This window comes from Chroicocephalus ridibundus, chromosome 12, assembly GCF_963924245.1.
Source record: "Chroicocephalus ridibundus chromosome 12, bChrRid1.1, whole genome shotgun sequence".
NCBI classification, from domain to species: Eukaryota; Metazoa; Chordata; class Aves; order Charadriiformes; family Laridae; genus Chroicocephalus; species Chroicocephalus ridibundus.
In genome coordinates, this window is record NC_086295.1 from 4,591,273 (window position 1) to 4,610,707 (window position 19,435).

Below are 19,435 nucleotides of genomic sequence, written 5' to 3' on the forward strand. Positions count from 1 at the left end.
CATCCTCTTCCTCATGGGCAGGAGGCAAACTTCCCAGATCTCCCAGGAATTGTCTTCATTTCAAGACAAGAGAGTGAGCCTGTCCCTAGGTGTTTGTGGTGGCGGTGGGGATGATGACAACTGCTGAGTCTCTTTCATGTGTCACCACACCCCAAAATGTGGCTTCAGGCTTCCTCGGCAGCGCCAGCTGCTCTCCCTTCCCCAGTGAATCTCAGCTCCCTCCTGTTTGCTGGATGCTCACCATAACAGACCCAAATTACCCCCTCAACCCATCCAGCGCAGCATCTGGGGCTGGTAGAGACACCACTGCATGTGCACCTGGCTTAGAAACAGGCCATTTGTGTCACCTGGCCCCATGCTTCACAAAATGGAGCTGCCAGAGACGAACTGCAGCAGCGGGAGGTGCAGGGAGGGACGAGCATCGCCCCAGGGAGGCGGCAGCACCAGAGGCTCCACCATGGGAAAAACTTCTCGTCAGCTACCGCATCCCCAATCGGTAACATCCGCTCAGCATGGACCCCTCCTCGAAACACGGGAGCAGTCAGGGGAGGCCCAGCAAGTCCCCAGCGATATCGAAAGAAAAGGAAAATCATGCGGTAAAACCAGAGGAGCAGGAAAGAGCAGACACTGGTTTGGTTGCTGGCTCTGTCACTGCCTGCAAAGATCCCAGCACTGATGGGTCTCTCACACTGGCCTCGTTAGCGTAGATTTAATACCAGGATGTTTCATTTAAGGGAAGAAACAGGAAAAAGAGGGAGGAGAGAGAAGTGACTCTGAAAAAGCTCCAGGACAAACCTTCTGCAGGATCCAAGGCGGCAGGAGGGACGCCCCGGGACAGCGGCTGCCCTGAGCCCCTCCGAGCTGCTCTGTTGCCCTGAGGCTGTCGGCAGGGGATGAACAGAAGAGGAATATCACTGTCAAAGCCTTCTCCCCCTGTTACCACAGAGCAGGGGGGCACTCACAAGGCTGCCGGGGCTTCATGTGCTCCTCGGCCCGGGTTTTTGCAGGGAAGGAAGCTGCATCCCCCATCCTTTGCACGGGATGCTGCAGTCGGGAGCCCAGCCCTGAAGGAAACCAGGGGTTTGCACCCACGAGAGCTGCCAGGAGCACGCTCAGAAATGGGGAAATGACAAAAACACTGTCAAGCTCGTAACCAGGAAAGGAAGGCTTAATTAACCTTCCTTCAAAACACCAGAGATCCTGTGCTGTAAGGGACTGGGGGGGTGGCAAAGTATGCCCCCCCATGCCTGGGGCTGTCACAGGGGAGCTCAGGGCCCCAGCTCCGCGTCTCCTCCAGGACTGGGGGGGTATCACACCACCCGCTTTGCTCCCAGACACAGCTGCGGAGGTGTAGTTTTAACTACGGAAGTAGCAAAAGAAAAACTCTCAAAACAAACAAACCAACCCCCAAACCCCACAAAACCAAAGCCAAAACCTCACCACCAAGCAGATGCTTCAAACCCCGCCAGGCACAGCACACTGAGCGGCTACAGAGCTCTGCTGGCCTCTCTCACAACCTATTTGCCTGCTCTCTGCTGCCCTTCTGAATTTAAGAGAGCAGCTCCCAACTCCAGTCATACATTCACTGCTCCCCCTGCACCGTTTAAATCAGTAGCGACTGCCAGAGCTTCCAAGAAGCCGATTCCCTGAGGTATCACGCCGTAAATCCTAGCCAGCGCCACAGCTGCTGCTTTTCCACACTAGAAGTTTCTCCAGCCTCAGCCCCCACTGCCAAGGTTCGCACTGTGACCCCGGTCCCACGCTCCGAGCTCAGGAAAACGGCGTGAGGGAGCTGGAGACGTGTCTGGTTCCACCTGCGGCACCGGTGGTGAAGGGATCAACGTGATGGTACTTGGAGAAAAAGCGTGGGCTCATGGCTCTCCAGCCCTTGGTTGAGCGCAGGTACGTCTCAGGAACCAGCTGGCATTCGGCATCTTGAAAAGGAAACATCATAACGTAAATATTTAGTACATCCCTTCCTGAGAAAGCATCCAGAGAGCCAGCGGACAAACAAGCCAGAGGGATAGAACAGAATATTTCAGTTGCTTCTCGCCTCACTCCGCTGCAGGCAGTTGGCATTTGCCTGACAAGTTCATAACACGCACCTACAAGCGGACTTCAGTACTGTTAGATGGAACAAGACAAGAACATTCACCTCATTTTCTCCCAAAGGAATGCTTTATTGACAAGTTTCCTCACTATTTATCTGTATAGAGAAACAGTTCACTACCCAAGCTCCAGCAGTCCCCGTTTCACTGGCTCTGTTCCTCGCAGGGAGGCCAGTTTCAGTCAAACAAGGAGCTCCAGTAAATGACACTCTACACTCCACCTACTGCCAGTACATCTGCCTTCTAATATTTCATCCTGTGTCCCCAGGTCTGCAGAGGGAGAGGAGCAGGGGTGGGGGAAACAGATTAATCAGCAGCTAAGTGTCAAAACTTGCTTCTCTAAAGAAGGGTCAGAGACGGTTCAGCGCCTCCAGGGTGGTAAACCACTAAAACTACCCAGATATGTACATAAGCAAGTCTAAAGACCTGAGTAAGTCCCACTTCGCCTCTAAGGCACAGAATTGCTCACTCCAGGTATTTCTATGTGGAGGCACCTCGCCTAGAATAAGATCAGGCCTCTAGAAGAAAACTCGCACTTTTTCAGCTCCTGAGCAATGAAATTGGACATCAAAAGAGCAAAACATCCAGCCTCTGGGGGAAGCGGTTGAGCTCCATTGACTCTCTGCCAGTTTTGTAAACCAAGGTTAGAGCCGGGGCTTTCAAGTGAAAAACCCATCCAGTCACAGTCAGATGTACCAGATGGAGGAGCCCAGAGAGAGCAGAACAGAGACCCTCCAACATGGTGTCCGTAGTGCTAGAGACAGCTTTGGCCTTTTTAATCTGGCCCTGTTGCTAGCAGCCTTCAGAAATTCTTCCTCCAAGAACGAAGGCGTAAGCTGAGAAGGGAGAAGCAAGTTTCATACACTCAGGAAACGGAGTGCACCACTGAATTTAACACAACAACTGGCTTATAAGCATGCTGCTACTACTGCATGATGCAAAACTCCAGTGCTCAACATCCAGCTTTATAACCCTTGCAGTCTTCCTTATAGAAAAAAAAAATCATAAACGAGTAAAGCGTAAGGTGATGTAAGGCTTACAATTCAGTTTCAGAGTCCAAGGGAGCATTTCCCTAATATGATGCCAAAGCTTTTTTTTTTGTTGTTGTTTTTAAGCTTTATTTCTTTAAAGTTCATTGCATTTAAAAATAAAGATTTTTAGTTTTGTTAAAGCTAGAGCATTAGTGTAACAACGAGGCAGCTGCTAAGTGAAGTTTCCCTTTTGGGAGCCCAGAAAAAACCCAACTGTTTACCCCATTTACCAGCCTACTCCAATGGGAGCCAGAGAAAACAGTAACAGGAGAAGCCTGGGAGCTCATGGAGAAGCTGCACGGCATGCCCCGAACAGAGACTGTAGCCAGAAGCTGAAGCTGAGATGCCCATGCACTTGGCTTCTCCAATAACTGCCCTCCTCACACTGCTCAGGGCAACGTATCTGTTCCAAGCTAGGTCAGACAAGGGAAAACTGGTTTTATCTATACCACTGGCATTTCTGAGCTACTTTAAGGAAACTCCATCTTACATGCTCTCCCAAGAGGACAGCAGTGATACATTTAACCTACAAACTTTAGTGTAAAATATTATTTTTGTGTACAAAACTTTGCATTCTCTTTATTTGACTTAGATCCAGCAGCAGTGTCTATGAATGAATGATGGATCTCTCCAGACTGGCTCTCAGCCCCTTCTAGGATTCGCATGTTGTTGCTGTTGTGAAGATTTGGGAGGGAGGGGGCTGGCTCTTACAGTTGTGCACAGCCGTGCAAAGCCACATCGCAGGTCTAAAAAGGAGCGTTGTCTTGTGGAGGGTTGTCTCCGGCTCCCGAGGGGGAGTGGAGGCCATCGGTGCTGTTTTCCCTGCTGCCCACCACTCTGGACTGAAAGGAGAGAAGAGAGAGTTAGGATAACAAGAAACCAGCACGGAGAATAACAAGTCGACTCCCCCTTGTCAAGGTCACCTACTGTAGCAAAGGCTTCACATATCTGAGAGGCCGTTTGCGCAAATTCTAGTCTACAAGGAAAACATTGCAGAAATTAAAGTTTCTGCATGAGGCTTCACCCTACATGTTTACAAGACAAAGGAGGCTGTTACCTTTATGGTCCCAACTCTATCTTCGAATGACTTGAAGGTCGCAGAATTCCTTGAAGAAAGGAGAGGGGAAAAAAAAAAAAAAAACAAACAAACAAAGAATAAATCAAGACAAGTTAGTTCTTAATTAAATCAAATCGTACAGTGTGACTGGGCTCTCTGGCCTCTCCCATGCAGTGACAGCGGCACCCAGAACACTTCCAGCTCCTCACAGCCTTTGGCACAAATCTCTCAGGCATATCAGACAAGAATGCCATGTACAAACTCTGAAGGAAAACATTTATACTACACGCAATCCACTCAATTGCTTAAGCTAAAATGTTAAGGGAAACAAGTCCTAGTTCACTAGGGAATCAATGCACAATAAGTAGAGAAGAAACTAGCTCTTAAGTTTTACCAGGCTTCCAACTAAAAGCATGCTGTCTTAAATAATGGAAAGGAAAAGCTGAAAAGGATTTAAAACAAAGGCTTCAGTTTTCCATATTACATCCCATGGGCAAGACAGGCAAGGGCTGTGTGCCTGTACCTATGGGCAGCTTTATTACTACAGGAGTGATCATTTGCATCACGAAATGTTCATAAAAAACACAGTGTAATAAATTACTCAGAGTATTTCTTATTTCTAGCAAGAAATCCAGGTCCATTGTTTGACAACATAACAAGCTCCTTTACTTGCAAATGATTCCAGGGGAGTGCTCAGCACTGAGCGCTGGGACTGGGCAATTACTCACACAGAGCTGCTCTCCCCAGGCTAAGCTGTGGGAGCACTGGGAGATGACTAGCCTCATCTAAGTTATTTTCGTTCAAAAGAGTCACTTTATATCTGTGCCTATAAAATAACCTCTGTTAATCTGGAACGAGGATGAAGAGAGGGTGGGTTTCTGTGGGCCTCATCCAGCCCTGCCAGTCGTTTCTCCTGCACAGAGATCACCACCTAATGCAGCACAAGGGCACGTGAGAAGGGCACTGAGCTTCCACGCTGGAGACAGAGGGTTCAAGTTAGGATTCATCTTGGTATTAGCAATGGCTGTGCAGTGCGTTGCGAGAGGAAGACTGTAATCCCTGCAAGCTGCAAATTTTAATTAGACTTTGGTACAGTTGCAACACTGCATTTAACACCTGTGTTGTTCTTGGACTAATAACCATAAAAAGAGATTGGGTAAAAAAAAAAACCACCCTGAATTACTCAAACTGCAGGACGTGGTTACCCCATACACCAAGTGGGGCCTGCTTAAGAAGGAAACCAGTTGTACAAGTCAACCAAGAACCCAGTAACAACAGTAAGCTGTACTCTCCCACCAACCCCACTCGGGAGACACGGGTATTTGCTACATTACCTCATCGCTGGCATACTTATCGAGTGGCGAATGGAGTAACTGCTACTCGGAAGCATTCAGAATAAGGAGGAAAGAGTTAAATGACAATTTTAGACAGACACCGTGCAAAAGCAGCGTACCCCTGGTTCTTAAGCACTCACTGTACACACACAGCCTGCTGTGGACAACCAAAGCGGCAAGAGCCAGCCCTTTCTTCCCTTATTTAACAGCTGCAGCCCAGAACTTAGTTTTTCTAGACATAGGACAGTAAGCACAAATATTTAACTGCAAACTGCAACTGTGATACAAAAGTCAATTATAGGGCATTGGTTTGTGACAGGTTTCTCAATCTGTGTCAAAAGTGTAGGCAAGGCTTAAATAATCAGCCTCCCCTTAAACATCTGCAAGGGCCTGGCATAGAAACGTCTGCTCTTTTAGCAGCCTTGAAGAATATCTTACCTAAAGGAATGCGAGAAGGGGTGAGCCCTGGGAGGAGCCGCAGGCAGCAGGGAGAAAGGGAAGCAACAATCAGACACTTGTTCGGATCTCAACACTAAATGCAGGGCAGCTAAGCAAGGACACGGTCATAGGATCATAGGGCAGCCAAGTCAACTACCCAGGAGGAAGCCTCTCAAAATAAATTGCGGAAGCAAGCAGAAACCAAATGCTTTTCATTAACTCAAGCCAAGCTAAGACATTTTTCAGAGAACAATAACAGCACCTACAGCAACTTAAGAGCCAGGGTGCTCGGGAGGGAAAGGAGTGGGTGTGCAACAACAGCAACCCCCCCCCCCCCCCCCCGAACATTTTACCTACCCCTATCCATTACTTTCATGTGATTTTTTTATTTTTTAAGGGCACGTTTTCCTAACCTGAGGGTTTTATCAAGCACTAAATAATTTGGTAAAGATACCTCCTTTCCCCATTTCCCCCCCCATGAGCTCTCACACAAGGACAGCATTGCTAGGACTCTGGTTGAGAATTTCTGTAACAGGAACCTGCAACAGATACCTGCACATTATCTTGCCAAGCCTGCAGATCTCAAAAGTTACAGCTCAGAGAACAAACACATCTCCGCATAATAAAGATAAAAGCATCTGGATAAGAGGTATCATGTTTACCCCACAACCTTCTTGCCCGTTTTTAGGTTTCAAGGCAAACTACCCGCCCACAGGTTACCAGATTTCCACAAGTGATTTTGCAATGCAGTAGCATCTCGGTAGTCTGAAATAACAGACTGAGATTTCCTACTTCTAGTAGTAAGATTACTAGGAGGCTCTACAGGAGCTTCTTTTACCAGAAGCAGTGTTTTATTCCACTTAAATATAATTTTTGTCTCTGCAGCAGGAAGCAGTCACGGCAAGTTGGATCTTAAGTACCTTGGAAAGGGGTACACGGGCTGTTCTTTACAGCCAGAGCGAAGACGTTAGGCTTTATGGTTTTATTTCCCCGTGCATCCAAGTCAGCTCTTTGGCAGGGTAGGTAGACTCCTTGAAATGCTGTCTTTGCATGCAAAATAAGTTAACTTTCTACTTACTCTTGCTTAAAGGAGAACACAGATAACATACATCCATGCATCATGCTACTCTGTATGCAATACCACAAGCACTGGATCATCTGTTCAGTATCTTGGCCCCGACACAGCAGTAACCCTTTTCCTCCTTTCACAAGGATTTAAAGTTTATGTAAATTCAGGAATTTGCAGGCACCTTTGGGGCTCAGGCTAACATTTCACAATGAATTTGCTTGTAGTATTATGTACAGCAGCAAACTTCAGGCAACGTGAAGTGTATTGTGGGACATAAAACGACAAAGCAAGCTGTTATCAACAAAAAGAAAACACTTCCAATTTAGCAGTTTACTAGGGTCAGTAAAACACAGGAACAGAACGTCTAAAAGCCAATTTACTTTTTAACTGTAAGTGGAGATAACAGAAAAAGCTGAACTGGCCAGAATTTGGAAGAGTCCCACCCACTAATTAAGCTACGTTTTCTCCCCTCAAGGCAAGCTAATACAGCAGCAGCATTAATGCAACTGGCGTGCAGTTACCGCATTATCTTCACAACATCTCCTTACAATTCACAGCTATAACATTTAAAGTTATTTTGACCAGAAAACAGCAACCCTAAAGACTTAACCCAGGGACACATTACTTGTATTTCATAGCACTTTGGTCCAAGCATTTTTAATGGAATTATGACTACGCCCTCCATGTGTTGGAGGTGTTTGCCCCATTCATCGTGCCTTCCTTGCATTTATCAACCGGTGAAGGCTGACTAAACAAGGAAATCCCTTCTGTTATCTCAACACTTCCAGTGATGGAAAATAAACCTGCTTTACAAGTGAATTTGTAGTGTAAGAGGAAAAAAGAAAGTACAGTAACAGAGGTTGCAGTGTAGGCTACGAGGCCTGTATGGATTCTCTGGGAAAAAAAGATCACCCCCACTTGTTCAGAGACGTGATCACAACAATACAACAGACTTCACTCCTCCTCAGCTCTGCTCACATATCAGAACACCAGTCACAGTTTCACCTGGCAAGGGTAGGAAGTGGGACAACTCCTGCAGAAACTTATGCTCAGAGTTAAACCTTATTCAGAATCGGAAATATCAAGACTTGAATGCAGTACAGGAGACAGAAGTCTGTTTATATGCAGACAGAAAAACTGAAAGTCTTAACAAAAAATCATTACTGTGTTCCCCCACAGGGCCACATAAAGAAAGCAAATCCTGCTGAAATAACTTTGGCAGGGATTGCCGAGTGATAAGACAGAAGCTGCCTCTATTTCATAATACATCACCCAAGGTATTAGCTATAAAACAGAATGCAGATGTTTAAATTGGTGATGAATGCTGAGCAATACCACTGCTGCAAAGGTCTGACTTGTTTGTAGTCATCCAGGCCAGCATCCACAGCCAGTTTTCACTACAACTATGTGAGAGCAGCTCTGTCACCAGGAGTAACAAGCACACTCTTTCAGCCATGCATCCTTTCTTTCTGTTACCTGCTCCTGGGATGGCACAAACATTTCTGCAGCTGCATGGTGAACAGCATTCTCCCAACCAAAAGACAACAGGCAGGACAAAGCCTGCCAAAACGGCTTCTTCCAGTGGCAACACTGGTTCACAAGTTACCCGTTTGGTCCCAAAAGCACAGTTCCCATCCTTTGCCACAACAGCCTGACCAGACTACAGAAGTTTGGCCCCAAATTTACTTCACTTTTCAGTTTAGCGTAACATGTTACCACCACATCTTGTGCCAATATCTGTAATGTACTGTGATTACATGCAAATCTCTTCTTCCAGCGGACTAGGCAGTTTCCAGGAAAGAAAAGTTAAAACTTGAATACTGCAAAGGGTAGGAAGCCAGCTAGTCCTCTGCCAAATTCAGAGTAGTGAGCTACTGAAAACACTCACCAAAAATTACCCTCCAGGAACACAGTAAATAACTCTGAGGACAGCACTAGAATAAATCAGTACTACGTGATCAGAGGCCAACAAGTTCTTACCACTTGGATAGTCCCAGCCACAGTGGAATAGGAAATTCCCTACAAAGAATGACAGCTACCCATTCAATCCAAGATCTGGTACAACATGTTAAACACAAACTCTAAGAATACTTCCCCAGTAGCCTAGACAGGCTGCAAATTCAGAAATAGCTCTCATTCTCATTTCCAAGAAAAAAAACAAACAAACATGGACACGGTATTCTGCATGAAAAACTTGGACGTTGCCAATAATGGGGAAGCAATCTTTAGCTTAAATTTCTGAAGATGAGGTAAATCACCAATTCTAACCTTGAACTTTGCACAGCTGAGAAACTCAAAGCAAGAACCTCAGTCTGCAACCGAGGGAACCAGCCCTCTACTTTCCAGTTCAGAGAGGTTTAAATTTGCAACCCCTTTAGCGGTCATCTGCTTAAGCAATCGAGATAACCACCAACCACAAGAACTTTTTTATGTTGTCACGATCTTCTGAATCAATTAGTATCTTCCAATCAACATGACATAACTGTGCCTGGAAGGCATACCGCCCTTCTCCAAGGAAATTTGACACACAGGACTGGAAACTGCATGAAATGCATTATCCAGATTTGCCCCATTTTAAAGCATAACAGAGCACAGGAGTGATGACCCCTTTCTAATCCTAAACAGTAACGCTGAGAAAACACACTTCCACAATCCAATAATGAATGGAAAAGGTAAGCTTTAATACTAGTTTCTTACATATGATGTAAAAGCTGCAGTGAAACTGTTGGATAGTTAAAAGGGGAAGGCTGCTAAAAACGTTCTGTCAGTTCTCCTAACCCAAATCAAACTTAAATGCCTTAGAACAGATTTTATCCCATGAAGTCTTTAATAAGTGTTCAATCTGTCCTAAACTGCGATGTACGAGGCTAAACAGGAGAAGGTAGACCATCAACAGCAATGTACTGCCAACTAAGCAGAAAAATGGAAAAAAGCCTAGTTATTGTCTAAAGTCTCATTACTGTTTGCAAACAAGATCAAAGCACCAGAGCGCAAAACAGAAATCTTACCTCATGTCACCAAGTTTCCTGCTGATAACAGAACCTACATTGGAAAGGGCTGCTGAAGTCTTCTGTCCTGCCTGGGAAAGGGTTTCTTGGGTCTTCTTATAACTAAATAGAAAAAGAACATCATAAATTGAACTAATGGGTAGCACCTGAAAGCAAGAAGCACACCCTCCCCTTCCATATTAAAGGAAAGAAGCTAGGTTAGTGAGCTGCACTGACTCCACTGAAAGAGGCCCTTCCAGTCTTGCACATATTCAAAGACTGGAAGTTTTAAGGCGGCAGCAAGTGTAGGATAAACCTTTCTATACACTCACTTCACCATTTTGACCATATGTTCTTAAATCTGACAAACATGGGGGGGTGGGGGGGAAGAAAATGAATGACCAGCCCCAAATTCCCATGTGGAAACACCATAGCATCGGATCCTATTTGCTCTACAACTATCTTTTGGTCTCCTTGAAAAAAAATAAGTCTATGAACCTATTCTACAATATGCTTGTAGCCTTGAAGAAGTCATAGCATTTGTTGTAGTGTTAGGTTACAGAGGAAAGAGGCAAGACTAACATCACCGGATAGGAAAGAAATAGAGGAATCTGCATTATCTCTACAACTTGCTGTTTAGAAATAAATTGGTAGAGAAGTTTCCTATCAGTTACCATTAACCACAATACATAAGAAGTCTGACAGCTTGTATTTGTCAGCTGATTACATTTCAGTTTGTACCAGAGCTGGAGAAGGCAGACACTTGAGAACCGTTGTTTCCTTCACATGAGACTAGTCTCAGGAACAAAGATTCTTTGAGCCACTTTCATTAACTGATCCTCTCTAAGCTATTCCACAGTTGGTGATTAATATCTAGATTTATGGCATTCTTCAAATTATTAAAAAAAAGAAAAGACTTAGGCTGGAAAACAAGTCCAACAATTTAAGGGAAGTTTTCTTATTCCAAATATTTCAGTTTAAGATTATTTTTTTGCCTGACTAGGATATTTAGAAGGGCATTATAAACAGCCTAACCTCCTTTCTCATGCCTGAGCTCCCAAGCCTAGAAGCACCACGATGACAGCTGACTTATTTATATCTCATTCTCTCCAGACAGAAGTGCAGGAGACAGCACCGCAGCACCTGAACTGGATTCAGGCAATACCAATTACAACATGTTGGTTTTTTGGTTGTTGTGTTTTTTTTTTTGTTTAAGACCACAGCCAAGTATCAAGTATTTCTGAATCAAGAATGTATACAAGACTTATGCAGAAGAGGGCAAAACTGCATCAGCTTTACCTTCCCTCTTCCTGCTCCTGAAAGAAAATTCCTATAACAAACACATTTTTCAGACCAATTTCTCTTGAATTCAGTGACCCCAGAATAACCTGAGTGTGGCCCAACAGCGAGGTCTCAACACTGTTTCTCCACAGCACAATCTTTTGCAAGAAGCAGTCATTTAAGGACAAGTCAGGAGTGAACTGGTCATCACCAACACCGCTTGCTCTTACACGTGCCTTCCTATCGCAATAGCTGTGGAACCCTAGGGCCAAAGTTGCTTTGGGAGAGGAGGATCTCAAACGCCTTCAGCAGTCAGGCTCCTCCCCAGCTGACTGAGTCCTATCATGGGGTTTGATTTACAGCTGCCTAACAGAAACATCAAAGACCTCATGCTCACTGAAGTATGTTGTGCTAACTTCTACATCTGCTTGGCATTCAACTCTCAGAAATCAGCACTGAGCACCAGAGAAGCAGTGAGAGGAATGGTTTACAGACTCAAAGGACACCATCACTTCATGCACACACTGCAAACTTCAGCAGATAAAGGCCAGAGATTTTCCAACTGCTTTTTCCACACTTGCCAGCTGTATTCGTAAGATAACTGAAGATCTAGCATTCACGCGCTGCTCCTTCTGACTAAATGTGCTCCTTCACAATGCCAGCACAACTGTTTGTGCTGACACAGTGATCTAGACCAAGGAAACGATGCGGCTGAAATATAAACTTGGAAGAAGAAAAGACAGCAGCAGCCAGATCAGATCGCCAGCAGTCTAATCCTGCATCCACAGCTTCCACACACACGTACACACCTCCACCACTGCAACGCAGGAGGCAGAGCCAGGAGAGTGCAGCCGAGATGAGAAGCTCTTTAACCCAGAACTGCCGTCAGACACACATGTGGAGCTGCATCTGTGACAGCCAGGGATCAGGTTATACAAGACTTTAATGCAACTTAACTACGCCCAGCCCTGACCTAGAAGCGCAACTATTCTCCTTGCAAGAGACACAGCCAGGTTTACCATGGCTTTAAATTCACAATCACTCACTTTTTTCCCTTAGCAGCAGTACAAAGCACAATAGAACAATCCAAATCTGGGAGTAAATAAATAAATATGAGCTCTGATTAATACCTTGCTCTACTAACAGGCAGCTGGCAGCAGCAGAAGCTGCAGAAGTGACCTATGCCCTATGGTGTTCATCCTCTGGTACTCAAACCAGAGGATGCACCCCTCTCCTATAAACCCTGACGGGGAGAAGCCAGACCTGCACCCTCAAATCCTCCTTTATCCATTAATACCAGCTTCCCCTCACTTGCTCTTATCCGGCGATTGCCATTTGTGTGGTCTGGTTAAGTACACAAACCATCGAAGCCATCTTGCATCCTGGTTACAATGAAACAAGCTGGGAACAGATTGGGATGATTTCTGTCCTGTCTATGTACTGCTTGCAGAGGGCAAGTCTGTGGCCAGGATTGGGAACTACCAGGAAATTCAGCAGCGCACCAAAGCACAATAAGGTCAGGAGTTCAGCCCATTCCCAGTTCAGTCAGGATGCTCATTAGTTACAATGCAGAGAAACTCTGAAACAGGAAAGAGGATGCATTTGCATAAAACCCCCAAAATATATGAATAAAACCTCATCCTTGGATTTCTTGAACTTGACTCTTCACATTTACTGAGCTTTAGACGGAGTTTCTGTTTTCTGTTTGTTTTCTGAAACGTTGCTGGGATCATACCTTTCAATCCCCCTCACTTCCCCATTTTAATCAGCATCTACCTTGCTAGCAAGAATTGTCACTCTGTCTAGTGCCAAAGCAAGCAGGAAAACTAGCGTGCCACAGCTATTCAGGCTTTAAGTGCTCTACAAAAGCACGCTTCCGCCACATTTCTGGCACTTACTATGTACAAGGAAACAGATATAACGAGAAGTTTTCTATTCTAGCAGGCACACCCAGGGAGGAACTCTGATTAAACACTGCTGGAGTCAGTCACACTGTCACCAAGCACAAAAACCAAGGTCATTCTACTTAGCAAGTGAAACAGTGACAGTTTACACCTTCTTAATCTAGAAAACATACACAGAACATTGAAAGTAGACCTGCACACTTCAAAGTTTCTTCTCATACTCCTACTTTTTATCTCTGCTCATCTTTCACCCACCTCACGAAGAAAACCTTCTGTTCACAGACACGCTGCCAATAACAAGCCAGCTCAAAGGACTGGATTTCATACTCCTACCTCACCATAGTTTAAATCAGTTCAGGAAACAACACGACCTGCCTGCTCCCCCTGCATCACTGCAAAGGATTCCCCGATATACTGTGGGAAAGACGTAGTGAGAAGGACAAAGGCTAACTTCCATAATATGCTTCCATAATTTAGTCCAGATGAGAATTTAATTCTAGGCATTTAATAAAAACATGGCTGAGGGACCTTCACAGACAACAACTGGAGTATAACAGCTGTGAGGTTTAACCCATTCAAGTCCATTTGGGCCACAATGTGCCAGAACAATTGCTTTGGACACTACAGCTCTATTTGTTCTCATGAGGTACCACAGCAAAAACCAAAGTTCCTGCTTCCTACAGAGCATGTTGAGGGTAAGAAGAGGTCAGTCTGGTTATTCCACAGCTTGTCAGCTGAAGATATAACATGTGGTGCAAAGATCTCAGCTACCCAGTGGCTTCAGCCAGTTCTCCTCTGAGAGCAGGCAGACTATTACGTGGACTAAAATGACATCATTCAAGTACTGACATAAGGAAAAGCTCCCTCTCCCAGAAAAGGCATTTATTGGGCTAAAAAAGTGATAGCTAGAAAAAAGAAATGTTTAAATAGGCCTAGTCAAAGCAGAGGAACTGTGAGAAGGGGCACAGAACGTTAGTGACAGCAGACTCTCATGAAAGCATTTGCTAACGCTGAAGGTTAAGACACTCACGCTTCTGATTGAGTTAATTTTTCATTCCAGTCCTCCAGTGTGCTGCTGGCTGAAAGATATCTACAAACACAATGGAGGTTAGATACAGTGCCGAGACTTACTACAGATGCTTCTTTTGACACTTCCCACATTATTAGCATCTCGTTACAATACCATAGGTTTTATTTCTCTGACAATAGCTTCCACCCTTCTCTGTTACAGCCAGAAGGAAGAGAGCTGTTGTTTGAGCGGGGGAAGACACCTAAAGCCCTGGGTTCTTCCTCATTTAAGCACATTCAAACCCTGAGCACAAAGAAACAAAGCCTGCAGTTTAGGTGTCAAGAATTCACAGACTTTGCATCTTCTGTTACCTTCCTACATGCTGTGTGGTGGCTATATACTAAGAACACAGAGTAGTGAAATGAACTCAAGGCCAAAAAAAAAATAAATCTGACTGCCACACCCAAAGCTATATTTTACCAATATAGCATGACCTGGATAAACCATTAAACTTAGTTTCATTTTCTAATCTTTAGAAATCATGTTTTGCCACATAGAAAACAGTACCTTAGGGGTTATGAGAATTAACACTGCAGGTACAGAACAAATACAAGAATCACAGAAAGCATCTGCTGCCAGCTTAGACAACACACCGAAGCGCTCAGAGGAGGTGACGTTTCACAGGCAGTCCACATCACCCAGAAGTATAACTCTCCCCAATTAGATCAGTGCCATCTTGCCTACTGACGAGACATTTCCAGCCCACATTCTCCTCTTAGCTAAATAATCATCTCCTTCAATACAAGGCATAGAAGGGAGAGAATCTTCAGTGCAGAAAACATTCAATGTCTCCCTTATGTTCAGCTATGCAGCAGGAATCAAAGTGATTCGTGTCTCTATTATGAATGGAGGTCTAATATCATCAAAGAATGTATTCTAGAGACAAAAGCAGATAGATGTTCTTTGTCTGCATTTCTCACCTGCTCATATATACTGCAAAGACTAAAATTCATGGCTTTCTAGCATTGATATAATCAAAAAGGGTCACATACATCAATGCAGAAGAGCCGCTACATGGCGGCTTCCAAAAGCTAATATATATATTTGCATTTGCACAGCCCCTATTTTCAGCTACAAGTAAATGCCTTCAGGCACCTCCCCTGTGGCTGTACAGAAAGGCAATAATCAAACTGATTCCTACCACATCTGCTCACAAGAAGAGAAATAGTTTCACAGTAAAGATACAAGTTTCACAAATAAGACACCCGATAACTGATTAACCTACCAATAACCAGCTAAAGGGAAACTGTGGTTAATTTTTTGCATAATTTTTTTAAGATGTGGTCTGGTAACTGATTGGAATTTCTATTCTGCAATAGCAAGACTACAAGAGAGATGATAGCAGGAACTTTTACTCATCTCCTCTGCAACTGAGGAATGCTTATAGCTGGAAGCCAGGCATGCTGCTAATAACAGTCCTGCTTCACCATGCCTCCAGCTCCCAGTCAACCCCTGATGCCTGTGAGAACAAGTAGCAGCACAAATCGGGGAACGCAGCAAGGAGCAAGGAGGTGTTGCTGAGGAGCCCGAGGCACTCACAAGTCAGACTGTGTCACTTTGTCATTCCACTCTCCAAGTTTCTCAGATGTTTTCACATAACTAGAAACAGAAAGTGTTAATGAATATAACTTCAATATTCATTTCTTAGAAGACAATGACACAGATTTCAGTTACAAAGGAATAACAGAAATCAGGCAGGGGTGTAGGAGGGAAAGATAAGGAAAAGACTAAACAGTGAGGTGAACAGCTCAACAATCTGCTCTGCAGTAACACTGTCAGTAACTCCAAGTCCCAGTGAAGTTACATGAGACTTTTTCGACTGAACGATCTCTCTATGGGCACCGAGAGTCCCTTACATCTGGGCACAACTGCAGGGTCAAACTCACCTCTTTGAGTCTCCTTTTGGCACTGTCAAGCCCTGCAGTGATCATGCCCTTAATGCCTGTTCAGGAACAGTCAGTCTAATTTCAGATCTTTACACAGAAATGACTATGCGTAATGCGCACTAGCATTACAGAATTTTTTCCTAGGAAGTGCAGGCTTTTTAATTCAGCCTATACGACTCTGGAAATAGCTTCTAAACTAGCACTATGCAGCAGAGCTTTGAAACTTCTTGCACTTCTCTTTGAGCCTGAGTTCAGAACAAGGTAGCAGTTGCCTGCATCTCAAAGAACAGGTAGAAATGGACAAACTGAACTGTTAAGTGGTGATCTAGATCTCCAACATCATGGGAAAGAGCATCCAGCTACAATTTATCCAGATCACAGACATGAAACTTCTGTTTATGCCGACATAAAGACATTGACACACAATAGCAACAAAATGAATGGTTTTGACTGCCTTTTACTCTACAAACCCATCAGAGCAAAAGCCTGCAGCCACTTGGAAGAGTCCTGGAATATGCTGCTGGGAAATAATTAATATAGAGTTATATTTAAATCTGAAACATGCAACACAAGTAACACTTACGCAGTGGAGACTTGGACATCGTGCCAGCTTTTAGACAGGTTTTGCTTTAACCCATCCAAGGGAGTCAAACCTAGCTTCCTCTTCAGCTCTCCACAGTGCCTCTCTTTAGCAGCCAGAACTTGCCTGAGAGTACCAATTTCTTCTTCAACCTTAGAGAGAGGTAGAGGTTTGGCCTAAATCACAGCTCAATGAGATTCTGAAAATTAAGCCAACTTTCTACCTCCCTCAAAATTAGCAGGACTTCATTAACATGAATTTAAAGAATTGTTAGGAACATCAGGTACATGCAGAACCATTCAACTGAACATGAAGGGTGCTGGAATGGGAGGCCTATAGCTCAGACTTCAATTGGGAAAATATCCATACAAGTCACTGTACGGGCGACTTAATGGCACCAGGATTAACAGAGCTCATTTCTGGCTTTGTAATTTAAATGGTAGATAAAAATCAGTTGCCAAACCTTATTAACTAAGCTTTCTATCTCATGATTCTTTTACTCTGATGTCATTAAAGCAAAGAGTTTTTCCTCAGAAGTCTTTCTTACAACGTTTCCAAAGTACTCTCAAGTTATTTCCACGCAGAGAGGGTTCATTTCTACTTTAACCACAGCTCACCAAGATGTGCCTGACCACCCAGGGTAGCAAAATCCTCCCTTGCTAGAACTTGCAAGTCAAAGAATAAAAGAAAGGACTAAGAAGAACTGCTGCAATTATTTTCAGCGACATTTCAGATAGAAATTATAAACTGAGCTTTAAACCCCCAAAGGCACCCAAAATTGAGGATATTACATTACAAACCCTCAGCTCTTCAAAAGCATGTAGGCATCAAAAATAGTTGGCTACAAAGTGTAATAAATATTTAAGAGAAAAAGGTAGAAAAAGAAAGTATGTGAAGTGCTCCGTTGTTTCAGCTTCCTAAGGAAAAACAAATTTCTTTTGCTTACCATTTGTTTAAAGTGTTTTCTTGCTTCAAATGAAGCTAAAAGCTTAGATTAAGCTCACAGCATCAAAAGCCACTTATTTCCTTACAGCTCTAAATTAAGTTGTTCTGGGAAAGAGCAGGCAACATACCAGCCACAGTGTTTGAAGTATCTGCCAGCTTTGTGCATTTTAACAATTAGGCAAGAGATCCAAAGGTAACATCACTGCAAAATTAAAAAAAAAAAACAACAACAAAAAAAACCCCAAGTCCTCCTCCGGTAGCTTTGTTCTTCCGCAGTGGAGCACAACTGCGTCCCCTGACAAACACCAGTGCCCCATTACCTTAGCCAGCTCAGATCTCAACTCCTCCTCTTCAGCGAGAGTCAGTCCCTGGGGTGCAGCGGTCCTGGCCGAAGCCGCGCTATCCACCGGAACATCTGTCATGGCATCCGATAGCAGACCTTTGTTGGGAGAGTTAAGGTTGATATCTGTCACAGACAAGGAGCAGAGGGCAGACAGAATGAGCAGCCAGCAAGCGAAGCAATTTATGCAAACCCGGGCAGTCTGATGGGAAAGATGAAGACGGGGGCTTCACAGAGAGAGGAAGAGAAACCTCCAGCGGGGTTTCCTCCATGAGCATCTCTCATAAGCGACACAAGCGCTGCTCTGCTTGTCAAAAATAGCTCCTCTGCCCAGCACCAGCTGCTGAATACCCGCAGGGCCCATGCCAGCCGGCGGGGTGGGGGGACAGGACGGGGACCGGACAAGCCCTGGAGAGGTGGGGACAAGCCCCGGGGGGTGGGGAGGGGGACCCTGGGACGAGTCGCCAGCGTCCTCCGCGGGGCCCTGGAGCCAGCAGCGCCCAGAGAGGCCCACAGGCTCGGCGTCTGCCGGGCCAGCTCTCTACTCCCCGGGGGCCGCCTTTCCCCTCATAGCAGCCGCCCCCCATCCCGTCTCCCCGGGGGCCGGCTCCCCCCTCACGGCAGCCCCCCCGAAGGGCCGCCTCTTCCCTTACGGACGGCGGCCCCCCGTCTCCCTCGGGGCCGCCTCTCCCCTCACGGCGGCGTCCGTCAAGGCCCCTCTCCCCCATTCCGGGCCGCCCTTTTCAGGGCCCGTCTCCCCCCGTCAGGGCCCGTTCCGTCCCCGGGCGCCCCCACCACAAGGCGACCGGAGGCGAAAGCCCGTCCCCGGGGGCTGAAGCGCTGCCTCCCTCCGCCGCCCCTACCCTGGCTGGCACTCTCCATGGCGGCACCCCGGACCCGTCCAGCCGCCGCCGAAGAAGAAGGAGAAGCCGCCGCCGCCGCCGCCACCGCCCCCCCGGTGACGCAATCAGCGCCGCGCCGCCCCGCCCACTTCCGGGGAGGGTCGCGGGGAGAGCGCGTCACCCGCCGCGTCGCCACGGCGACGGCGCCACGTTCCCTTCCCCGCCGGGAAAGGGCGGGGTGACGTCACGGTGCCGGGGGTGACGTCATGGTGCTGGGCGGTGGCGGCGGTGCGGTGCCGCCGGCCGGAGGAAAGGGGGCAGCAGCGGCACGGGCCGCCCGGGGCCTGTCACCCGGCCCGGGGGACGCTGCGGCCGCCTTCTCCCGCCCTGCTCGTTAATTAACCCTGCTAATTGGCCGCGGTAACGAACCCCGCTGCCTGCCCTCCCCACGCACCAGCCCCCGCAGGGTTTGGGGCTCCCGGGTGGGCCCCCAAACAGCCCCCTTCCCTCCACCGGCACATCTGGGAGCCGTGTCCCACCTCCAGATGTGCCTCGCGAACGCGG

At 46.1% G+C, this 19,435-nt stretch overlaps 1 protein-coding gene across 12 annotated transcripts; it reads right to left on the reverse strand.

Moving 5' to 3' along the window:
* Positions 1-2,165: 2,165 nt before the first annotated feature.
* TPD52L2 (TPD52 like 2) lies at positions 2,166-19,042 on the reverse strand. 12 transcript variants are annotated; one of them, XM_063349725.1, is made up of 11 exons: positions 18,893-19,035; positions 18,010-18,155; positions 16,748-16,896; positions 15,818-15,877; positions 14,240-14,299; positions 10,046-10,147; positions 9,018-9,056; positions 5,969-5,995; positions 5,531-5,572; positions 4,197-4,245; positions 2,166-3,981 (listed from the first exon to the last, which is right to left on the reverse strand). In XM_063349725.1, the coding sequence occupies exons 1-11, from the start codon at positions 18,909-18,911 to the stop codon at positions 3,886-3,888; spliced, it is 789 nt and encodes a 262-aa protein (XP_063205795.1). In that variant the 5' UTR covers positions 18,912-19,035; the 3' UTR covers positions 2,166-3,885. The 12 variants fall into 12 exon arrangements, with proteins under 12 accessions (XP_063205795.1, XP_063205784.1, XP_063205783.1 ...); XM_063349714.1 differs by lacking the exon at positions 9,018-9,056 and having other exon boundaries at positions 18,010-18,128; positions 18,893-19,042; XM_063349713.1 differs by lacking the exon at positions 9,018-9,056.
* Between the last annotated feature and the right edge of the window lie 393 nt (positions 19,043-19,435).

Coding starts and splice junctions, on each gene's coding strand:
- TPD52L2 (XM_063349725.1), bottom strand. Junction 4,246..5,530: donor ATAAGTATGCCAGCGATGAG/GTAATGTAGCAA, acceptor CCTTTCTTCAAG/GAATTCTGCGACCTTCAAGT. Junction 3,982..4,196: donor ATAGAGTTGGGACCATAAAG/GTAACAGCCTCC, acceptor CTCTCCTTTCAG/TCCAGAGTGGTGGGCAGCAG.